This window comes from Caenorhabditis briggsae, assembly GCF_000004555.2.
Source record: "Caenorhabditis briggsae complete genome, chrV, whole genome shotgun sequence".
Lineage (NCBI taxonomy): Eukaryota > Metazoa > Nematoda > Chromadorea > Rhabditida > Rhabditidae > Caenorhabditis > Caenorhabditis briggsae.
The window spans coordinates 800,086-821,284 of record NC_013488.2 but is presented as its reverse complement, the minus strand read 5'-3'; the positions used below and the strand labels follow the sequence as shown (position 1 = coordinate 821,284).

The following is a 21,199-nucleotide window of genomic DNA, read 5'->3' as shown; positions in this document are numbered from 1 at the left end:
TTTGCTCTGATTCAGAACTTCTGACGACTTTTCGCCAGACCCATTTTCTGGTTTCCAATATCATGAATGTGACAGTATTGCCTCATAAACGGGGTTCCCAGAATCCACGTGGGTCCCATACCGTAACCACTGAGGCCACTGATAGCCAGAAGACAGGTGTTGGCTTGGTCGGTCTGAAAAGTTTTTGTTTACTTGAATAGTAAATCTGAAATCTCACTTCAAGAATATAATTCCTCGGTTCCACAGAGTAAGATTTACCTCCAATCACAGAATTCAAGTTCTCTTTTTCCCCATCACATGGGACATAATAGCTTTTAGTGGTGTTGTCGTACTGGAACATCATTGTTCATATTGGATGGGAAACGAATACTACCCCGTGCTCCCAAAGTAGCCACAATCCCATTCAGTACGTAAAATGGGGCAGCAATAAACAGAGTTCCAGTGTCGGTCATAACTTGCATTGTACGATTCAAAGAATAGTTTCCAATAGACACTCCGTCAATCTGAATTTGAAAAGTCATATCCAACAGAGATAATCTTTTACTTATAACTACCATAAACCCATAATTAACAGACGATACAAATGGGAGCCAGTCAATAACCGCCCCGCAATTGTCCGTATCAATTCCACCAAATATGAACCTGCCACCTGGAACGTTTTTCTGTGATCCATGATCTTCCAGATATACTGTAAAAAGATCGTAATCTAGAAGACCCTGTTGGATGGCATTCAGAAGAGGAGATAGGTAGATTCGGTCGTAGTTCATAGCTGGAGCAAGGCCAAGGACTCCGTCAATGTTGGTGTCCTGGAAGACTTCAACTTAAAAAAATAAAAGAACTCAACTTACATTACTGAATCTACTTGTAACACTCAACGCCAATCCAAAAATACTATTTGCAATCTTCAACTGTGCTCCTTCATAGGCTCCAAACGTCACCAGGTCCTGTGCCATGTACCCGAAAACTCTATCTTGGAACAGTGTTCCCATTCCATATGACAAGTCAAAATCTTGCCCAGTTGTTCGGAAGGTGTCGGAAATTTTAGGATAGAAATGAGATTTTCCGTTGCATGAAGAGCTGGAAAATGAGCTGGGAAGGGTTGGAATCGAACCTGTAATAGAAGGGCACCACTCTGTCAAATTTAAGCTAGCTTATCTATCTAGCTTATCAGAAAATAATTTAAAAGCCAGGGGCCCTTCTATTACAGGTTTTAGGGTAGGGTACTCACTCAGCTTCTGGAGCTGGGATCCATAGGCTGGAAGTTCCAGTTTGCATGGCTACCTTAAAAGTTTGATAAGGTTTCCTATGGTGATTATTCCAATGTATTCAGAATCTTGGAAGTCGTGAACGCCTTGGGGTAGAAGAGCATGGTTTTTAGGATTCAATACTGATCGAAATATTAAATCTTGTTTGAAAATTGCAGCTTGAATAGAATGAATAGGACAAAAAGTTATTAGAAAAATTAATAAAGGTTGGTACTCGATCTGCGATAAGAACTGACAGGAAATGTTCTCATTGAACTTTCTTATAAAGCTTTCTCAAAAAAACTAGAATACATTGCTTATCAATAGAGCACCAAACAACTTCATTTCATTCTAAGGGCACAAGGTTCATAAAATTATGGGAAAAGATCTTATTTGGCTTGGAGTGATGGAGCGAATCCCATACGCTGCTGTCCAAGGTCGTGAACGTTGCAGTATTGACGGATGAATGGATCTCCGAGAATCCAGGCTGGTCCGAATCCAAAGTTGTTGAAAGCGAAGGCAGCGAAAACGCAAGTTCCATCTCCCATTCCGACGTCGATGATGTAGTTGATTGGTTGGATGGAGTAAGTGTTGGATCCAATGAGGATGTCGAGGGTTCCGATGTTTGTGGAGCATGGAAGATAGTAGGAGTCATCGTCGCTGTGGTACTGTAAATGGTTTTGTGTGAGTTAATGGATGAAAGACTAGAGGACTTGAAAAAGACTAGATTCAGGGGTACATATTTTCAATCACTAAAAACCGTTAGAGAAGATGAGACAGCAAAAAATTGGAAGGACAGTTTTGTTGTTCAAAGAGGTGAGGCAGCAAAACGTTTGAGCTCCCTCATAAGTTCAACACGTCATGGGGAGTTCACTGGGCAAAATATCTATACAACATTGAAAAAATTTCTTGCCTTCTTTAACCCGTTAAAGAAATAATAGTGAAAAAAAACCTACAGTGGCTCCAAGAGTCTGGGCGAGGTTAGCAATAACAGCCTTTGGTCCTCCGAGGAAAGAGGTTCCGGTGTCGGAGATGACTTGATAGTTCTTGGCAATGGTGTAGGTTCCAAGAGTAAATTTGGAAGCAACGAATTGGTAGTAGGTGGCAGAGGAGAGAGGTTGATAAGCAATCACTGGTCCGCAGTTGGTGGTGTCAAGAGCTCCGTAGGTGAAGACTCCTCCTCCGACGTTGTTGGCGGCTCCCTTGTGCTCAAGCCAGACGGTGAAGATTGGCTGATCGAGAAGACCTTGGTTGATGGCGTTGATGAGTGGTGGGACAACATGGTCCACAGCAAGGGAGGTGAAAGCGAGACCGAGGATTCCCTCAGCGGCATCCTATAAAACTTGGTTTTGTAAACTGAACATTTTCAACTTCATTTTTTGCATGTCGTTAGTTTTATTGCTTCCTGGAACTAATAAAAGTCAATAGCAAGAATTCGAATTCCGGTTTTCACTCCAAAAATATTTTAATTGCATTTCTTCATAGTCATTTTAATTTTTATTTCGGTTTCTTATCAAAGTTCTCTGACAGAAACAAGTAGTAAAATTACACAGCATTTTCTATTTGCACAAGGTGTTTCGTTGTCTGATGAAACTTATTTTCAGACAAGACGTTTTTCAGACAGTAAAACAAATTTTGAATCTAAAGTCCCCGGATTTACGTCCCAAGATCCCATGTACCCTAAGACCTCGGACCCTGGACCTTTTATTCTTGGAAAATGAAATCTACAGAACCGAGTTTTGATTTCGAAACTTACATTCTTGAAGTCGGATGAGATGTGTGTGGCAATTCCAAAAGTGGTGGATGGGACTGGAAGTTGTTTCTCGGTGGCGGCTCCGAAGGCAACGGTATCCTCTCCGAGGAATCCCTTGGCGTTTCCAGATCCGTATTGGATGGTCCATGGCTTTCCATTGGCTTGGAAGGTAGTGGACTTGGAGGAGTCGAAAACTCTTTTTCCAGAGCAAGAGCCACTGAAATTATATAAAGTTTAAGCATATTTTCGCTTACTCAGTTACTCACTCGCAAGTTGGTCCTGGAACCCAGAGGTTGGCAGATCCGGTGTCCAAAACGACGAGGAAGGGTTGGGATGGGGTTCCGATGGTGATGTTTCCAAGGTATTCGAAGTCTCCGAAATCGTTAACGTTTTGTGGTACATTGGCGTAGACCGCTGGATCGGCATCACGAAGAGCAGCCTTATGTTGCACATAGGCTCCCCATTCTCCACGTCTCATCATCTGAATCTTTTGGGATTCACGGTAGATCAATTGGTGCTGAAGGACGGCTGCCGAGCACAGGCCCAGAAGGGCAATCAGTGCGATGAATGTGGTCCTCATACCTAGAATTTCAAATTTCAGATGAAGTAGTGGTTTTCAAAAAATTCTAATAGTAAGCATAAAGAATTGTGAGCCAAAATGAAGATCGGTATGGCAAAGGTGTTAGGAACAAGATAAGAATGAAAAAAAAATGCCGACAAGGTAACAGATTCCTGTTTTATTTGAGTTTGCGCTCCGATTTCCTTATCACTTAATTCAACCAAATAACAGTCTGTGACGTGGGTTTCCATGCAGAAAAAAGTGTGTAAGATGATTTCAGACTATCAAAGTTTTAAACTCAAACTCAAAACTAGGACATCAATTGAACTTTCGAACTGATAAATAGATCTTATGATCTTAATTAGACGGTTGAAATTTGTTCGTTGGAAGATCAAGAATCTAAAAAAGTACAAAATCTCTTTCAGTCAAAGTTCGTGCGCTTGACGTCAATCTCTGGGGCTGATCTGATGAGAGAAACTGTTGATATGAAATCAAAATACGTAGCTCAGTTCTATAAGAAGCTTATCAGCTAAGAAAGTTCCGGCTCATTGTCATCAGGACCCGAGATAGAGCACGTGATGGTCAGGATGTTTGTACTTCGAATGTACAAGAACAGGAGCAGGCGGAAATGGGCAAGAGTGATAGGTGTGAAGAGCTGATATGAAGGAAAAAAACAATAAATGATGTCAGTTACTGTTTTAAAAACAAAACTTTGTTTAAGTTCAATAATTGGCAAATAATAAAAGTAGTACTGAAAATGAGTCACCATATCCACCAACTATGAATCCAGACGAGCTAGAACTCTGGATTTTTTGTGAACTTGAGCCTTCAATGTCCAGAGTTTACGAAAGGTACCGTAACCTATTTTTCAGTAGATTTGCGGCAATTTTGACATTTTCAGAGGTCTGGAGCTCGGCTGTAAAGTTTCTGATCCTTTGAAAATTTTGGAGTGTGTAAAACATACCCAGATTGAAAATTTTGTATTCACAGATTTTTTGAAAATTCCGAACTTCTTCAGAAAGATACCTGGTTTTCATGTTTTCAGTACAAAATGGGCCAAAAAGGGGTGTCTTTCAGAGATTGGCAAACCGCTGAAAAAGCTCCAGGCTACTGAAAAAGGTCAAAATGGCCGAAACACGGACGGGTTCTGTATATCAGAGGATTGTTAGACATTGTTAACCAGTATACTGAAAAACCTTTATTGTGAACAACAACAACTACATAAAGATTCAAGGCTGAAGCGATTTAGCGAATCCCATACGCTGCTGTCCAATATCATAGATATTACAATATTGACGGATGAATGGATCTCCAAGAATCCAGGCTGGTCCGAATCCAAAGTTGTTGAATGCAAATGCAGCGAAGAAGCAATTGCCATCTCCCATTCCGATATCAATAATGTAATTCACAGCGTCAATGGAGTAGACGTGGGATCCGATGGTGATGTCGAGGGTTGGTGATGTCTTGATATTGGCGCATGGGACGAAGTAGGATCCGAAATCTTGGTTGAACTGAAATCACAGAATTGCGATTTGAAACAAAATAATTACCTACCGTAGCTCCCAATGCTTTAGCCATACCATCGACGACAGCTTGTGGTCCTCCGACGAAAGAAGTTCCGGTGTCGGAGATGACTTGGTAGGTCTTAGACTGCACATAGTTTCCCAGTTTGAAAGAAGTGGCAACGAATTGGTAGTAGGTGGCTGAGGAAAGTGGTTGGTAGGCGATAACCGGTCCGCAGTTGGTGGTGTCAATGGCTCCGTATGTCATGACTCCTCCTTTAACATTCGTGGCAGTCCCGACGTGTTCTAGCCAGACTGTGAATAGTGGTTGATCCAGGATTCCTTGGTTGATGGCGTTGATGAGAACTGGGGTGACATGCCCGACAGAGAGAGCGGTGAAGGCAAGTCCGAGGATTCCATCGGCGGCGTCCTAAAATTTAAACTTTGGAAAATCCCAAATTAGTTAACCTCCTTACATTTTTAAACTCCGCAGAAATTTGCGTTGCAATTCCAAAAGTGGTTTTTGGAACTGGAAGTTGTTGTTCATTGGCTGCTCCAAATGATACAGTGTCTTGTCCCAAGTACCCCTTAGCATTTCCACCTTCATATTGAATCACCCATGTTTGATTGTTAGCGACGAATGTTGTGGATTTCGAGAAGTCGAATGTCTTCTTTCCTTTGCAAGTTCCGCTGAAATTTTGTATCTCTGAAAACTTTGGCAAAAAAAGGATTCTCACTCGCAAGTAGTTCCTGGCACCCAAAGGTTAGATGATCCGGTGTCCAAAACGACCAGGAATGGTTGTGGTGGTGTTCCAATGGTGATGTTCCCAAGGTATTCAACATCTCCATAGTCGTTTACATTTTGTGGGAGACTTGCGTAGACTGATGGATTGGAATCACGAAGAGCTGCCTTGTGCTGGAGGTATGCTCCCCATTCTCCACGTCTCATCATCTGAGACCGTCTGGATTCACGATAGACCATCTGATGTTGCACCACCAGGGCAGAGGATAGACCCAGAAGGGTTAATAAAACGATGAAAAGTGTTCTCATCTTTTGAAACAGTTCAAGAGTTGAATACTTTGTCTGATTCCCCTGTTACTTATATACATCTGGATTCTTTGTCTGTGTGTAGTTTAGCCACGGAACTTGTATCACGTAGGCCCTGTAAAATCAAAAAGTCACTCTCCCCAGAATCCTATTGTTATTGACCTGCTATGTCACTTTTCGACCCGAATTGTCATCCATCTCCGGGTCTGAAGGTTCACGGAACTTGTCGGTACATTTTCGAGTCAATTTCTTTTTACTACTCGCACTTTATTAGCTCGTAAAAGCTGTTGCTCTACACTTTCCCCAGAAGCCGGAATCAGTTATTTTCCTCCTCTTGTGTATCTACTCTTTACTGATAACGCGCCGCACCGATTGGGTGCAAACCAAATAAGGAGGCGGGTCTGTTATCATGCCAAATTAAGCATACGTCAGCGCGCCCGTGAGTTTGTCAAACAGGTATAAAACATTGGCCACTATCTGAATTTTTTGCAAGAAATTTCCATTTTGACCATGACTTTTGTTATGAATAGCAGCAGCAGCGGCTCTTTTCCCTTTCAGTTTCAATACTATACTCTTTTCAGGTATGAAGACCCTCATCCTTTTGGCCGTTCTTGGCCTTGCATCGGCTGCAGTTCACCAACACAAGCTCTCATGGAGGCCTTCGAAGAAGATTCAGATGATCCGTAATGGAGAGTACGCCGCTTATCTCGAGTACCAGAGAAATCTCCGTGCCACCTCCCCAGAAGTCCTTTCCAACCTTCCACAGAACGTCAATGACTTTGGAGACTTCGAGTACCTTGGAAACATCACCATCGGAACTCCAGATCAAAGCTTCATTGTTGTTTTGGACACCGGATCATCCAATCTCTGGGTTCCAGGACCAACCTGCAAGTGAGTTTTCGAAAAAGTTCACAGAGCCGCAAATGAATCTTTTAGGACCAACTGCAAGACCAAGAGCAAGTTCGATTCCACCCAATCCAGCACATTCGTGAAGAACGGACAATCATGGACCATCCAATACGGATCTGGAGATGCCGCCGGAATCCTCGGAACGGATACCGTCAGAGTGAGTTTTTCTAGTTCTAGAATCTAGTTTGATCAAGAAAGTTCTAGAATTAAAAATATAAGAAATTTTTTCCTTATCAGTTCGACATTTAAGTTATTTGAAATTGAAAAGATCGGCAACACATTGCGAAAATCAAAATTTTCAGTTCGGAGCCAAGGGAGAATCTCAACTCACCGTCCCATCCACCACCTTCGGAATCGCCAGCAAGATCTCCGCTGACTTCAAGAATGACGCCACCGACGGAATCCTCGGACTTGCCTTCACCTCCCTCGCCGTCGACGGAGTTGTCCCACCACTCATTAACGCCATCAACCAAGGAATCCTCGATCAACCACTCTTCACCGTCTGGCTTGAGCACAGAGGAGCCGCCAACAACGTCGGAGGAGGAGTCTTCACCTACGGAGCCATTGACACCACCAACTGTGGACCACTCGTCGCCTACCAACCACTCTCTTCTGCCACCTATTATCAATTCAAGGCCGCCGGATTCAAGCTCGGATCTTATTCTAACACCAAGACTGTTGATGTTATCTCCGACACTGGAACCTCCTTCCTCGGAGGACCACAAACTGTTGTTGATGGACTTGCTAAGGCTGCCGGAGCCACTTATGATGACTTCAATGAGGTTTACTTCATTGACTGCGCCGCTCAACCAGGAACCCTCGACATCACCATCGGATCCAACACCTACTCCATCCAACCAGTCAACTACATCGTTGACGCTGGAAACGGACAATGCCTCTTCGCCGCCTTCCCATTCGATTTCGGAGGCTTCGGACCATCCTGGATTCTTGGAGATCCATTCATCCGCCAATTCTGCAACATCTATGATATCGGAAACAAGAGAATGGGATTCGCTCCATCGCTCCAAAAGTAAATATGATTGATTATTTATAATATGTACTTATATGTCATTAATAAAACACTGAAACACCTATATATTTTTTCTCTTTCACTAGATGTTTTATCAGAGGTAACAGTTCTTATCAATGCCGAGAGAGCTCATGTGCTCACCGAAACGTTTGATGATGTAAAAATCAAATAAAGGAATATAATGAAGAATCGAGGGGAGGGAAACTACTTTTTCTCTGTATTTCGTAAGCTATGAGGCTACTAATTTTATGTTCACTTTTTGCGCTATCCTCCGCCATAGTGCACGAGAGTCGGATAATATGGAGACCATCAAAACGAATGGAGATGCTAAGAACAGGAGAGTGGGCGACCTACAAGAAGTATCTGGATAGACAGAGAAAGATGAGCCCTTGGCAATTCCAGAGTTTGCCGCAAAATGTGAGTTGCGAGAGTTTTTCGTACAATTTTTCGTAACGAATACATTTTTACGTGATGGCCTAACTTTTGAGAGCTGAGTTTTCTAGGCCACCATGATACAAATGGGGCCTAAAAATAGCCTGGCATGCCCTTGGTGTATTTTCTATGCCATTTTGTGTTGGCCTAGAAAACCCAACTTGCAAAAGTTAGGTGTTTCAAAGTTAGACTTAAAAATGACAAGGCTAATGTTCGGCCATTTCTGTGTCATTTCACCATGGTGGCCTAGAAAACACAATTTGCAAAAGTTAGGCCACCACTTCAAAATGTCCAAAAAACGGGAAAATGTCAGGTTCATTCCTCTAAAAAGGCATTTTTCAAAGAAATTTTTTTTGAAAAGACACCGGATCTAATCTGTTTGAAAATGTCAAAAATTTTTTATTCAGGTCAACGACTTTGCCGATTTCGAATACCTTGGAAATATCACCATTGGTACACCAGATCAAAGTTTTATTGTAGTCTTGGACACTGGATCAGCAAATCTGTGGATTCCAGGACCCTCTTGCAAGTGAGTTAATCTTGAATTTTTCATCTCATGGAACTCTATTTCAGAGCCAACTGCGACTCAAAGCACAAATTCGATTCTTCGAAATCATCTACATTTGATAAAAATGGTCAGTCTTGGACCATTCAGTATGGTTCGGGGGCAGCAGCAGGGATCCTTGGGCAAGATACTGTCAAAGTAATTTATTTAGAAATAATAGTTAGTTTAAATCAGATACTTTAGATCGGTGCTACTGGAGAGAGCCAACTGAGCATTCCAAAGACTACATTTGGGATTGCCAACCAGATATCCCCAGATTTCAAAAGCGACGCCACTGATGGAATATTCGGATTAGCATTCACCACGCTGGCAGTCGATGGAGTGGTACCTCCACTGATCAACGCAATCAAACAAGGAGTTCTGGATCAGCCCCTCTTCAGTGTTTTCCTAGAACATCGTGGTACTTTGACAAATGTTGGAGGTGGAGTATTCACTTATGGAGCAGTGGATACAACGAATTGTGGTCCAGTGATAGGCTATCAGCCATTGTCATCGGCCACGTATTTTCAGTTCAAAGCGAATAGATTCAGGTTAGGGAAGTATTTGAATGCAAAGGTGGTTGATGTGATTTCGGATACCGGAACTTCGTTTTTGGGAGGACCTAGTGTTGTTATTGATGAAATGGCGAAGCAGGCAGGAGCCACAGTAAGTTCTTTTACTGTGAAATAATCAAAATTAATATTTTCCAGTATGACATTCTTGGAGAAGCTTACATCATCGACTGCGATGCCACTCCTGGACCCCTCGGAGTCACCATCGGAGGCCACGACTATCAAATTCAACACTACAACTATATCGCAGACGTTGGAGATGGCACATGTGTTCTGACACTTTTCCCAATGGATTTCGGTGGATTCGGACCCACTTGGATCCTTGGCGACCCTTTCATCCGGCAGTACTGTAATATCTATGACTTGGGAAATCTTCGAATGGGATTTGCGCCGTCTTTGCAGCCAGCACCGACGACGTCTTCAAAATTGGGGTCATAGATTATAGATTTTTCTAGCGTGTTCTTGTTATGTTTTTCGAAATTAGAATAAACATTCCAACGAATTTTCAATATTTTCCAAAAATGAAGAATATCTTGCTGGTTCTTTTTGTGGTTATTTTAGAGCCATTCCATGCTCAAGATAATGATTTTTCCGGTAGACTTATGATGATGGACAAGCAGATGAGACGTCTGAACTTGACGGATATACATTTCATGGATCCGCATGCTGTGAGTTTCTGAATAAGTTTTGAATTCTACGAGATTTTCTTCAGATGGTCAAAGTGGACACCGTCGTGAACGCCTTCAACTTTTCAAAGGAGGATTTGAAGAGGAGATTGCTTGTAATCGACAAAAAAAAATACATAAAAATTAAAATTTGTTTTTTAGAAAAATATAAATGAGACGGCGATTGAGTTGAAGAACAGTAACCAGCAACAATTAAAAGAATGGAGAAAGAAGGTCATCAATCTGCCACATCCGATTCATAGCTCACAAATTCGGTACCACAACAAAACTGGTGTATGATGTTCTAACTGTGAAATAAAATTTTTTGTGTTTTGCTCGTTTTTTGTTTTTTGATCTTGAACATCAACACTAAAAGCAGTTTCTTGGAAATCATATGACTTTGTTATTTTCAAAATATTCAAATTTTAAGAAATCCATTCTAGCAGTAACAATTAGGTCAAAGTCCGATTCGTGTTCAGCAAGCGTCACGGTACTGGAAGGGTCGTATTGTTGTTGTCTGCACAGACGAGATTCGCCTCTAAATGAAATTATGGAGTTGTAATTATTGTGAATCTGTCGTAAAACCTTTAATAGAAGGTCCCCCCTCCCCTAAAATTTCAACTTTGACCCATTTTTTCTCGGTTCTTGTCAAGGATATTGAAATAGTGATCAACTGACATTTTTTATATCTTCCATAGGAGCCAAGAAAAGTTAGCTCCAACTTTCCCATGTGGGGGGCCTTCTATTACAGGTTTAACGAAGATCACCTTTCTGAATGTGATTTTACGCCAACATCCTGATCGAATAGTTGGGTTCATTGTCATGTAGATGATCACCGGGCATCCTGAAATATAATGCCTCTTAAGATATTTTGAAATATTTGGGTACCATGATCAAGTTGCCACATCAGCTGAGCAACTACAATGAGCCATTCTGGAACGGTTATGAAGTTCATAACTACATAAACACTGGATGATACTTGATTGATGAAACAAATAGCGACAGATTGATACAAAATCTGATAGGATTGAATATGAATCCTTGATGATTTTCCTGTTCTGTTAGCCTTGCAAAGAACGTAACAGATATAGGCGTAGAAGACAAATGTGCCACACATTATCATAAGATTGTTTACTCCATGAGCGACATTTGTGTACTGAAAATGTTATTTTAGCAATCCAATATAAGGTTTTCATTTGGTCGGAAAAATTTGCTGACCGGCCGGCCGCCAATCCAGCCGACCGAAGTGGAAGCTTTAATTCAAACAAGATTAGAAAAGATGAATACCTCTGATGTTCGGTTAGGAAAAATAAACGGGTCGTAGAACCAAGCATAATACCTTGAAGAAAATACACATGTTGGTGTGAAAAATATGAAATAGAAACCATAAACTATAGGGACTAGCAGCATCAAATAGGTTCGATATCCTTCAAAAAGGCGTTCAGAAAAACTGGAATTCGCCACGTTCAACGTCCGGTTCACCAGTAACATGATATTCATGAGACATGAGCAACACCATAACCCTAATCCACACAGTCCGGCAAGATAGATAAACACTGAATGCGTACAGAAAACTGCTCCCTCAAAGGCTAGAACACCGGTGGAAATGGAGTTCATTGCGAGAGCCAGCATGTCTACAATGCCAACGAAAAACATGATTTTGTAGCAGGAAAGACACCAGAGATCTTTGTCGAGCATTGCGAGAAGGGAAGGGATGAATAGGACTTCCATTATTGATCCGTAAGATATGCTTATGATGCCAAGGATAGGACGTTGCATTCCAAATTGGGAGGTCCATGCATCAGGAGACATTGCACTAGAAAATTGGGAAAAAACCTCACAGAGTGTCTTTTAAACCCCTAATAGAAAGGATCCTATATCGGTGCCTGTCAAAGATAAACAGAAGTTATCAACTGATAAAGTGTTTTATCACAAACATTTTATCAATTGACACATTTCTGATATCTTGCATAGGAGGCAAGAAACACTAGTTCAAAGTTGACAGTGCCCTTCTATTACAGATTTTACGGTATGCATGGAACCAATACCGTGAACACTCTAATATAGTTTTATTCAACCCGCCAACTTTGAGTTTATTCATCTGGTTTCCTGTAAGAGATATCAAAAACTGGTCAACTGACAAATGTTTTTGATATTATGATAAACATTTTTCAATTGTTCCCGTTCTGATATCTCATACAGGAACCGAGCTATCTAGACTCAAAGTTGAAAGTTTGGTGGCACTCTATTAGAAGAAGTACGGTATTTAAACGTACCTGCAATTATACAAAGGAATATTCTCCACACCGCCATACTCGAATATCTTGTTCATTGAGATCTGAGAAAAGATCCAAAATCGTGTGATACCAAAAAAGAGCCAAGACACATCTAACAAGAAATCACAAAACGATTTGCTTCAGCGACTTTCCTTTCACAAGTCACGTCTTTAGGTAATTCCCTAATTCACTAAAAACCACCGAATCTGCTTTTTTTTGTAGTAGACCATGATTTTGTTATTCTGAAGGCTACAAATTGTACCGGAACCGTTTTCCGTGTTCCTGAATGAACTTCAAAAATGATCTACACAGCAAGAAACATATATTTTTGGCTCTTTATGGTAAGAGGGCCCAAGCCGAAAGAAGGGAGGATGCCCCCCTTTTTTTTAACTCCAAAATTTGTCGTTTCAGAATCTGTGACCTAAGTTCCCTATTCATAATTATTCACCTTGAAAAAATGAACAAACCACAGAAATTTCGAGAAAAGGGGAAAGTTTCTGGGGGGATTCGTCACTACTCCATTCTCAACCAAGGTCAATATCCTCCTGCGGAAAATGCCAAAGAAGGGTTGTTACTTGTTAAAAAACTGTCTATAACCTCAAACAGAATAAGAAAAGGCTCTCGAAACAAACCACTTGTCTCTTTCTTCGGGGAAACACACTATTTTCTCGGAAATTAGTCAATGCCAAAAGCGGTATAAAATAGGGAAGGAAATGAATGAAATGACCACACATCTTTTCTTTATTTGGTGTTTCTTTTGGGCTGAGTGAGTTTAAATTAAAGAGTGACCTTCGGTATGGTAGTTTCTTATATTTTGGTCTTTAAAATTTTGGTTTTTGTTCATAAAAATCTTTGTAAAGTTAGATAATTTTAGTTTTGTTTCAAGCTATAGACCGGCCTACCGTGATCGCTCTATGCGTGCATATTGAGCTCGATTATCTCGGTTGTGATGAGAGATATCAGAAATTTGTTGACTGATAAAATATTGGTGATATTATGATAAACATTTTATTAGTTGACAAATTTTTGATATCTCTTCTAGGAACCGAGATAATTGAACTCAAAGTGCTCATTTAGGAAGGGCTTCTAATAGACCAAATACGGAATTTCTTCGAATTTATACTTTAAAGAAACTTTTTGAAAATCCCAAAAACCAGGCTACACGGAGAGAAAATGATTCAGCATAACACTCAAATCTATGACACCCAAAAATACGTTTTAAATTCAGTTTGTTCTAAAACGAAATATTCGAAAACCTCCGTCATTTATAATCAACTTTTCTCATAACCCATTTTGTGCTCTCACTCTTTTTGATACACTTTTTGTTTCTGAGTTGTGGTCAATGTTCGAAAAATAGCAAAAATTTGAAGTTGGGTGTCAAAAAACTAATTTAGAAATGCAAAATTAGTTTCCAAAGTATCAAAAGTCCGGGGTTTGGGGTCTGGTACTAAAATTGGTAGACGAGTAAAAACATCACAAAATAAGGAAAGCCCTTTGCATTTTTTTCCTCCAGAATCCAAAAGTTCCAGTGAACCGATCTCTTCACGGTCACATTCGAAAGTTTCTTGTTTTCCCCTTTATTTGTTTAGTAGGTGAATCTTCTTTTTCCTGAAAATCCTTTTTCATTCACTTCTTCCTCACTTCTTCAGAATATGCGTTTCCTTCTTCCACTTCTTATTCTCCTTCCAAATGCCACGTCATCAATGAGAATGTGTTTTGATAAAACTCCGAACAGATCTCTATTCGCTCGACCACTGCTTTCCCTAAGGAATTTGAGCATTGACAAGTGTTTCAGCGCTTGTCTGGAAATGCCAAGAGAGACTTGCAAGTGAGTTCGGGAATTTCTGGATTCCTGGAAGCATTTTTCAGAATTTCCAGTTCAGATTTAGAATGACAAATTCTTCAAAAACCAGATCATTTTTTCAGGTCAATCACGTATACCAAGAAAACTTCTAATTGTCAGCTGAACGGAAAATCTAAGCAAGATGTAAAAATAGTGAAGAATCCCATGTCAGATTTCTACCATCGGAACTGCTTTGATAAGCCAAGTGTTGCAATTAGAAGGGATACTGTGGCCACCGAATCAGGGTGTTACACATCTACCCCTGGAAAGGTGTTGATTGGAATTGTGGATCAATTGGTTCGTGACGTGGCAACGGTTGCTGACTGTCAAGCGCAATGCACGAATGCTCAAACTAAATACGATGTGACCTGTAAAAGTGCAATGTACTATGAAAAAGACAAGGAATGTATTCTGGCGTCTCAATCTAAGGCTGATATTCCTGACTTATTCATTGACGACGATAAATCGCTTTACTTGGAGAATGGATGCTTGGAAAACAAATCCGACAAATCGGTGGTTGTGAAAACTTCAGAGGTTTTCAAAGGGTCCTCTAAATTTTCGGAAAACGAGTCCGCTTCAAAAACTGATGAGGAATTGGAACCCATAAAAGCCGAGAAGACAACTCTATCTTCAATTCTCTCGCCCTCTCCCACCCACACAGATATCCAATTATCCGGTTACGATGGTCCATCGGATTCAGTGAGCAATCAGAATCGGGAAGACCTTTTGACCACCAAGGCAACGACCACAACAACCACAACAACAACCACTACAACCACTCCAAAACCGATAGCTCCAAAAGTGATAGACAACTATAATGTGGTGAACACACCGAAAACAGAATATGGTAGACGGCTGAGAGATACACGAGTGAAATCGTGTTTCAAGTGGGTTTTAGGTAGAAAGTGGTGATGATTGTAGTTGTTTTTTTTTACAGGGAAGTGAGACCGATGGGAAAAATGGAGGCGTTGAGAGTTGTGAAGGCGTACTCGTTGGAACAGTGTACAGATATGTGTCGGTTGTGTTCAAAGTGTCTGGTGAAACAGAAGAAGTGCCAGGCGGTGGCTTTTGATATGTGAGTTTTCTGAGGATCGGCGCATCCCTAGATATACAGTACCAGTCAGTAAGATACAAAAAAGTTGATTTTTGGCCATTTTGACCATTGTCTAGAGTCTGGAGCTCTGCTGTAAAATTTACGATCACTTTGAAAATTTTGGAGTTTTTAAAGGTGGGGGGACATGAAAAAAAATGTTCTCGAAATTCCGCTCAAAGATGCCCCTCGAGGAGTTGAACTTGTGAGGGCGATGATTGAGGGTGCGGCGCCGCTACCGACTGAGCCACGCGGGCAAAGAGAAAGCGCACTCCCGATTGCATACATAAAGGCGAGGACGACAGCTGTACGCAGAGTGACATTAAGCGTTGTACACCGTGACGGTAGAATGCATACTCTAGCTACAAAAAAACTACGAAAAATCTCCTGTACCCCAACCTTTAAGCAGACCTAGATTGAAACCTTGTATTCATAGAGTTTTTGGAAAACACCTGGCATATTATGATCAAATTTGAACTATTTCAGACCATTCTAAATTGGTTCTGGATCAAATTTAAAGTATTTCGAACCTTTTCACAGCCAATTTAGCTCATTTTAAATCTAATTTCGGTCTTGGGCCTTTAAAGTCAACTTAAACTAGTTCAGGCGATTTTAGGCAGAGTTAAGGCTCTAATTTCAAGATTTTAGCCGTTTTTTGCAATATTTTGAGCGTTTTTCAACTGTTTTAACACAATTTTCTAGATTTTATACAGCAGACCAAGATTGAGAACATTGCATTCAGAGAGTTTTTCGAAAATTCCTAGCTTTTCAGATATTTGCCGATTTTCGAAAAGCTCCTGTTTTTTCATCTTTTCCGTTAGTAAATTGGCCGAAAAATGGTGTCGGCAAACTGCTGAAAAGCTAGGAATTTTCAAAAAATTCTGTAAGTTTACATTTTACATCCTCCAGAATTTTCCAAGTGTTTTACATCCTCCAGAATTTTCCAAGTGATCGGAAACTTGACAGTCGAGCTCCAGGCTCTTGAAAATGTTTTAAAACTCTCAAAACCAGCTGAAAACACGAGTTTTTTGTATCTGATCAAGCGGCAAAGTCTATAAAAATCTAGAGCCAAAAGCTTCACAAAATCTTTAAGCTTTTCATCTCTGAAATTAAGAACAATCTTGCCCCCTTCCGGCGTTCGTGTCTATTTCATTATCTTTTTTATCTCTCCCGACTATTTAGAATGTGAATTGAAGCGTATCCCCCACAGACTAAATGAATGAGGGAACTAAAAGCGTCTCATTCTTTAAATGACCTCATTTCTCAAATGACTTCACACTTCCTATCCAATTGTCTCTATCCTTGTTTCAGTTCCCGCGAGCTTTGCGCACTTGCCACAAAGCGGCTTACCGACGGTGGCTCCTTTAATGATGACATCATTTACCACAACCGAATGGATTGTTGATTCCAGACAGCCCCTCTCTCTCTTTTCTTTCATCCCGGTCCCCGCTGTCAATTACTCACATTTTCTCATTTTTATGTACATCCTCCTTATGTGTATGTGTGTCCTTTACAAATGAAATTCAATTTGATTTTTTTGTGTTTCAGATTAAATGTTTCTTTATTTACAAAATAGGTTATCAAAATTTACTGTCAGTTTTAGAGACTATACAAATATTTAGGTCATTGCCGATTTTTTACGAATTGGGGGTTGAACGGATTGAGGGTGATGATAGTAGGCCATTGGGTGGTACTGTATCGGTGCAGCACGGACCGCTTGGAAAGGTGGGGCTGCGACAGGACCTTGACCTGGAATTATGAAATTTTCATTTTTATTTTTTATCTTTAAGTGTATATTATGACGATTTGTAGGACAGAAATATTCGAATAATTATGAGCCAACTATGAGCCAATTTATCTTGGTCCCTGTTTAAGGTTTTGAAAAGTTGTCGACAGGTAAAATGTTTGCGATATTCTGACAAACAATTTATCCGTTGACTTATTTTTGATATCTTCAGTTTATCTCGGTTTCTGTGAAAGATATGAAAAAGTGTCAAACTGATAAAATCTTTATCATAACATTAAAATATTTTATCAGTTAACAACGTTTTGATATCTATCACAGGAAGTGAGATATATGAGCTCAAAATTGATGATTTGGGGGCCCTTCTATTGTAGTACTACTATAAATTTGGACGAGACTTCTCAATAGTTCTAACTGATCGAAAACCTATGAGAAATCGGTTCAAGTATTATGCATTTTATGACTTCCTGAAATCACAAATCACCAAAATTGTTCTGCAACTTCTGCCTTTTTTCATAGCCAATTGCAAATGTCACCCTAATTCGTCACTTCCAGAAAGTAGGTGGCTTTTGGTCACGTGTTGAAAAAGAGAGAGGTTTCAAAGTTTGAAATTCACTTTTTTCATTCATCAGGGATAAGGATCTATCTGAAAGGATATCCTAGTCTTTTCCCTTTGACTTGTTTTTATTTAAAATTGAAGTTTAATTTCAATTCGAAGGAAAAAATATTAAAATATCTTATTACCGGAAATAGGGATTTTGTTTTTTTTGTCTTTTAACACAAAAATTTTTGGTGTAAAAACAATCCAAATGAAAGGAATAAGAAATAACCAGATTCCAATAAGGTCCATTCAAATTCCTAATGAATAACTTCTTCTTGAATAATTTAGGATTCTGGAGGAGGATCTTTGAACCACCCCATTCTTAAAGGCTCCACTTTTTTCGGAAAAAAGTTTTTCCCACCTCTATATATTGGACCATATACGCCAAATGGAGAGTAGGGTGCTGCTGCTTGAGGCGGCATCTCCATTTGTTGGTACATTTGATATTGAAGATATTGCTGATAAGGGTCCATAGGAACTGGTGCAGCAGCCGCTAATTGAGGTGCCAACTGCGCTTTTTGAGCCATTTGTGCGCTTCTCATTCTGAGGAAAAAATTTTATTAGTTCTAACCCGAGTTTTTAACACCGATCTGAATATCTTAAACCTGTAATAGAAGGGCCCCCATGTTGTCCAGTAGGAGCTAACTTTTCTCGGCTCCCATGCAAGATATCAAACAAGTGTCAACTAATAAAAATTGTGATATTATGATAAGCAATTTATCAGTTGACAACTTTTTTATATCTTTTGCAGGAACCGAGATAAATTGGCTCAAAGTTCAAAAATAGGGGTCCCGAATAGTACTTTTTGAGATCCCTTATTTTAGGACTTTTTGTTTTCATGAATCCAAAAAATTCAAAACAGGGTTTAACTACAGCTCCTTGTATCTCCAAAGGATACGAAGAAGAATCCAATGTTGTTCTCACATTTTCTTATCTAGATATAAACAATTTGTAGTATGGAATCTTCAGAAAACGGCTAATTTCGAAAATCAATTCATTTCTAGACCATAAAGATCGGTGGCCTATAAAACTCAACTTGCAATATGGTGGCCTAACTTTTACTGATTGCGTTTTCTAAGCCACCACGTTAAAGAGACCTAGAGATTGTCTAATGTTCCCCTCGTATGTTTTCTAGGTCATTTCGAAGTTGTGGCCTAACTTTTGCAAGTTAAGTTTTCTAGGCCACATGGTAAAATGGCCTAGGAATAGCCTAACATGCCCCAGATGTGTTTTCCAGATCATTCTAACGTCTAACTTCAAAACACCTACACTTTCAAATTGAATTTTCTAGGTCACCAACTTTTAAGGCCTAGAAATGACCTGATACTGACCTCGTCTGTTTTCTTGGCCGTTTAACATGGTAGGCTAGAAAAAGTTAAATTGCAAAAATTAGGTATCCTTGTCAAAATGACCTAGGAAATCCACCAGGTACATGTTAGACCATTTCTGACTACGGTGCCTTTCTGAAACTCCCAAAAAATTTTGTAAACTTACGAATAAAACGCTGGTAAATCCGCCTCTTCAATATACTCATATCTACCTCGGCATTCCACCGTAATCCATAGAAAAGAAGTTAGTAAGAAAAATACCGAAACTTTCATAATAAGTACAAAACCCAATTTTCTCATTTTTCGGTTTTATACCTACTTTATTAACCGGTTCCTCCTCCCCTTTCCTTCCTATTATTCATATTCCATTAGAGTGCCTTCTCGATGTGTGTGACCGAGAAAATAGAATAGAATGTATTCTTCTTTTCCAGTTGACATCAGTTTGTAGCTAATCGGCAAAGGTTCCTCTCCGCCTCTCATAGATTCTTTGATTTCGGAAGGAAGCAGGTGAAATTGTCACTCCAATTAGAATTCTCCAGATTGATATCATTCCAAGATCGGTGAACTATCAATTGAGACAGGTGAACATTTTTGGAATTCGTTTCTAATTAGGATTCAATCTGAATTACAGTTTTGGCAGATCACCTGCTCAGGGCGGAGTATGTTTGAAATTTTCGATCTCCTAAGCCTTGGAGTATTAAAATAGTTTTGACTAGGAAGTTACGTACTTCCCTCGGATTATTGGTTTATATCCTAAACGAATTATGGTTGAACTCCTTTTTTAAACCTCGCCCACTTCCTCATATTTCATTTCACAACTCTAAATATACATTTTTGTTCTTCCAGATCTCAATTCTCCGAAAATGCAATCCACTATTAGACTCTTTGCCGTTTTTCTGCTTGTTTTGGTTTTGGTCGATGCACAATATAGAATGATGGGTTCGTTTTCTGAAGTATTTCACTAATATTTCAAAAATTCTTATTTTCAGCTAATTCCGGACCTGCTTGGCGCCAGAGAATGTGGCGAAAGACTCGAATCCCGTCTCCAGCATTCATGGATCTCGCTGATGATGGATTGATGAACTTGCTCACTAATTGATTTTTTGTTTCGTTGAAAACTATATAATCTCAATAAAGATCCCTGGAGAGCCAATTCTAGAAATCAAACTAATTAAAAGGAGTGATGCAGAGTGCTACTGTCATCAAAACAAAATTTATCACTCTTTCCGTAGACTAGTCTCTAGATTAAAAATTTAAACAAAAGGTTGCTTTACCTCTTTCAAGAAATCAACCCAGCCTTGCTCAAAAACAATAATTATGTTTTCAAAAAAGGTTTTTGCACGTAATAAAGGTCTTATTACCCTCATGGGTTGCCTTGAAATGTCATCTGATTCGAATATAAGTAGATTTTTCTGAGCCACTAGGTAGTTTCTAACCGGCTCCAATCTTTTCTCTTCTTATAAATGGTCTAAGGTTGTCTCCGAAAAATTTTTGGTAAGGATAGGGCGCGATAGGAATTTGGCTAGCCTCCTAAACTTGAAGCGGCTCTATCTCGGTTCCTAGAAATGCTAGAAAAGTGATTTTTAGACAAATTTGTAGGAAATTTTGTCTATTTGAAATCCAAAGTTTTGCTGTTCAACAGAGGGGATACAGTGTAAAGTTTGGGGAACAGGCTGCTCCGGAACCATTCAATGAGAATTCTTGGTTCAAAAAGCTTCAATTTTTAACTTCGGATCCATTTTTAGAATACCCTGAAATTACCTTTATTTGAAATCTATTATATTTCTTGGTGTTATTTTAGTCAAGTCCAAAGCACCAAAATATTCGTTGGTTAATACACAAACCTTTTCTTCTCCATATTTCCGGCATTCGGTATCTTTTGCGGGCATGTTTTTTAAAACCCATTTTTCATTTCTGAGCCCAACCCTATATATGGACGCATCGTTCGCAGTCGTCGAGTCAATGCTACCCATCCATCTATCAAGGTGCTTTGCTTTGCATAGCATCTTGCTTTGCTTTTGCCTTCTCCCGTCTGTCCTTTTTTCTCTAAACTCTCCTT

At 39.8% G+C, this 21,199-nt stretch overlaps 9 protein-coding genes across 9 annotated transcripts; 4 read left to right on the top strand and 5 right to left on the bottom strand.

Annotated features, from left to right (window-relative positions):
- Positions 1-11: 11 nt before the first annotated feature.
- On the bottom strand, positions 12-989 carry CBG11302 (the record flags this gene model as incomplete). Its single annotated transcript, XM_045236547.1, has 5 exons — positions 12-173; positions 218-331; positions 381-503; positions 555-806; positions 849-989. 5 exons carry the CDS (start codon positions 987-989, stop codon positions 12-14), a joined length of 792 nt encoding a protein of 263 aa, XP_045094569.1.
- A 644-nt stretch (positions 990-1,633) lies between these two features.
- Cbr-asp-5 lies at positions 1,634-3,577 on the bottom strand (the record flags this gene model as incomplete). The annotated part of the gene is made up of 4 exons (XM_002635040.1): positions 1,634-1,912; positions 2,201-2,578; positions 3,001-3,214; positions 3,264-3,577. 4 exons carry the CDS (start codon positions 3,575-3,577, stop codon positions 1,634-1,636), a joined length of 1,185 nt encoding a protein of 394 aa, XP_002635086.1.
- A 1,208-nt stretch (positions 3,578-4,785) lies between these two features.
- CBG11304 lies at positions 4,786-6,109 on the bottom strand (the record flags this gene model as incomplete). Its single annotated transcript, XM_002635041.1, has 4 exons — positions 4,786-5,067; positions 5,111-5,488; positions 5,535-5,748; positions 5,796-6,109. The coding sequence occupies 4 exons, from the start codon at positions 6,107-6,109 to the stop codon at positions 4,786-4,788; spliced, it is 1,188 nt and encodes a 395-aa protein (XP_002635087.1).
- Positions 6,110-6,689: 580 nt separating this feature from the next.
- On the top strand, positions 6,690-8,049 carry Cbr-asp-6 (the record flags this gene model as incomplete). The annotated part of the gene is made up of 3 exons (XM_002635042.1): positions 6,690-6,997; positions 7,043-7,172; positions 7,318-8,049. 3 exons carry the CDS (start codon positions 6,690-6,692, stop codon positions 8,047-8,049), a joined length of 1,170 nt encoding a protein of 389 aa, XP_002635088.1.
- Positions 8,050-8,363: 314 nt separating this feature from the next.
- Positions 8,364-10,031, top strand: CBG11306 (the record flags this gene model as incomplete). Its single annotated transcript, XM_045236545.1, has 5 exons — positions 8,364-8,462; positions 8,885-9,006; positions 9,051-9,180; positions 9,226-9,687; positions 9,732-10,031. 5 exons carry the CDS (start codon positions 8,364-8,366, stop codon positions 10,029-10,031), a joined length of 1,113 nt encoding a protein of 370 aa, XP_045094568.1.
- A 617-nt stretch (positions 10,032-10,648) lies between these two features.
- Cbr-srt-25 lies at positions 10,649-12,590 on the bottom strand (the record flags this gene model as incomplete). The annotated part of the gene is made up of 5 exons (XM_045236544.1): positions 10,649-10,796; positions 11,052-11,102; positions 11,164-11,414; positions 11,546-12,074; positions 12,535-12,590. 5 exons carry the CDS (start codon positions 12,588-12,590, stop codon positions 10,649-10,651), a joined length of 1,035 nt encoding a protein of 344 aa, XP_045094567.1.
- Positions 12,591-14,186: 1,596 nt separating this feature from the next.
- CBG11308 lies at positions 14,187-16,872 on the top strand (the record flags this gene model as incomplete). Its single annotated transcript, XM_002635045.1, has 4 exons — positions 14,187-14,362; positions 14,461-15,264; positions 15,315-15,452; positions 16,779-16,872. 4 exons carry the CDS (start codon positions 14,187-14,189, stop codon positions 16,870-16,872), a joined length of 1,212 nt encoding a protein of 403 aa, XP_002635091.1.
- Positions 16,873-17,085: 213 nt separating this feature from the next.
- Positions 17,086-18,354, bottom strand: CBG11309 (the record flags this gene model as incomplete). Its single annotated transcript, XM_002635046.1, has 2 exons — positions 17,086-17,216; positions 18,174-18,354. The coding sequence occupies 2 exons, from the start codon at positions 18,352-18,354 to the stop codon at positions 17,086-17,088; spliced, it is 312 nt and encodes a 103-aa protein (XP_002635092.1).
- Positions 18,355-20,003: 1,649 nt separating this feature from the next.
- On the top strand, positions 20,004-20,239 carry CBG11310 (the record flags this gene model as incomplete). Its single annotated transcript, XM_002635047.1, has 2 exons — positions 20,004-20,079; positions 20,130-20,239. The coding sequence occupies 2 exons, from the start codon at positions 20,004-20,006 to the stop codon at positions 20,237-20,239; spliced, it is 186 nt and encodes a 61-aa protein (XP_002635093.1).
- Between the last annotated feature and the right edge of the window lie 960 nt (positions 20,240-21,199).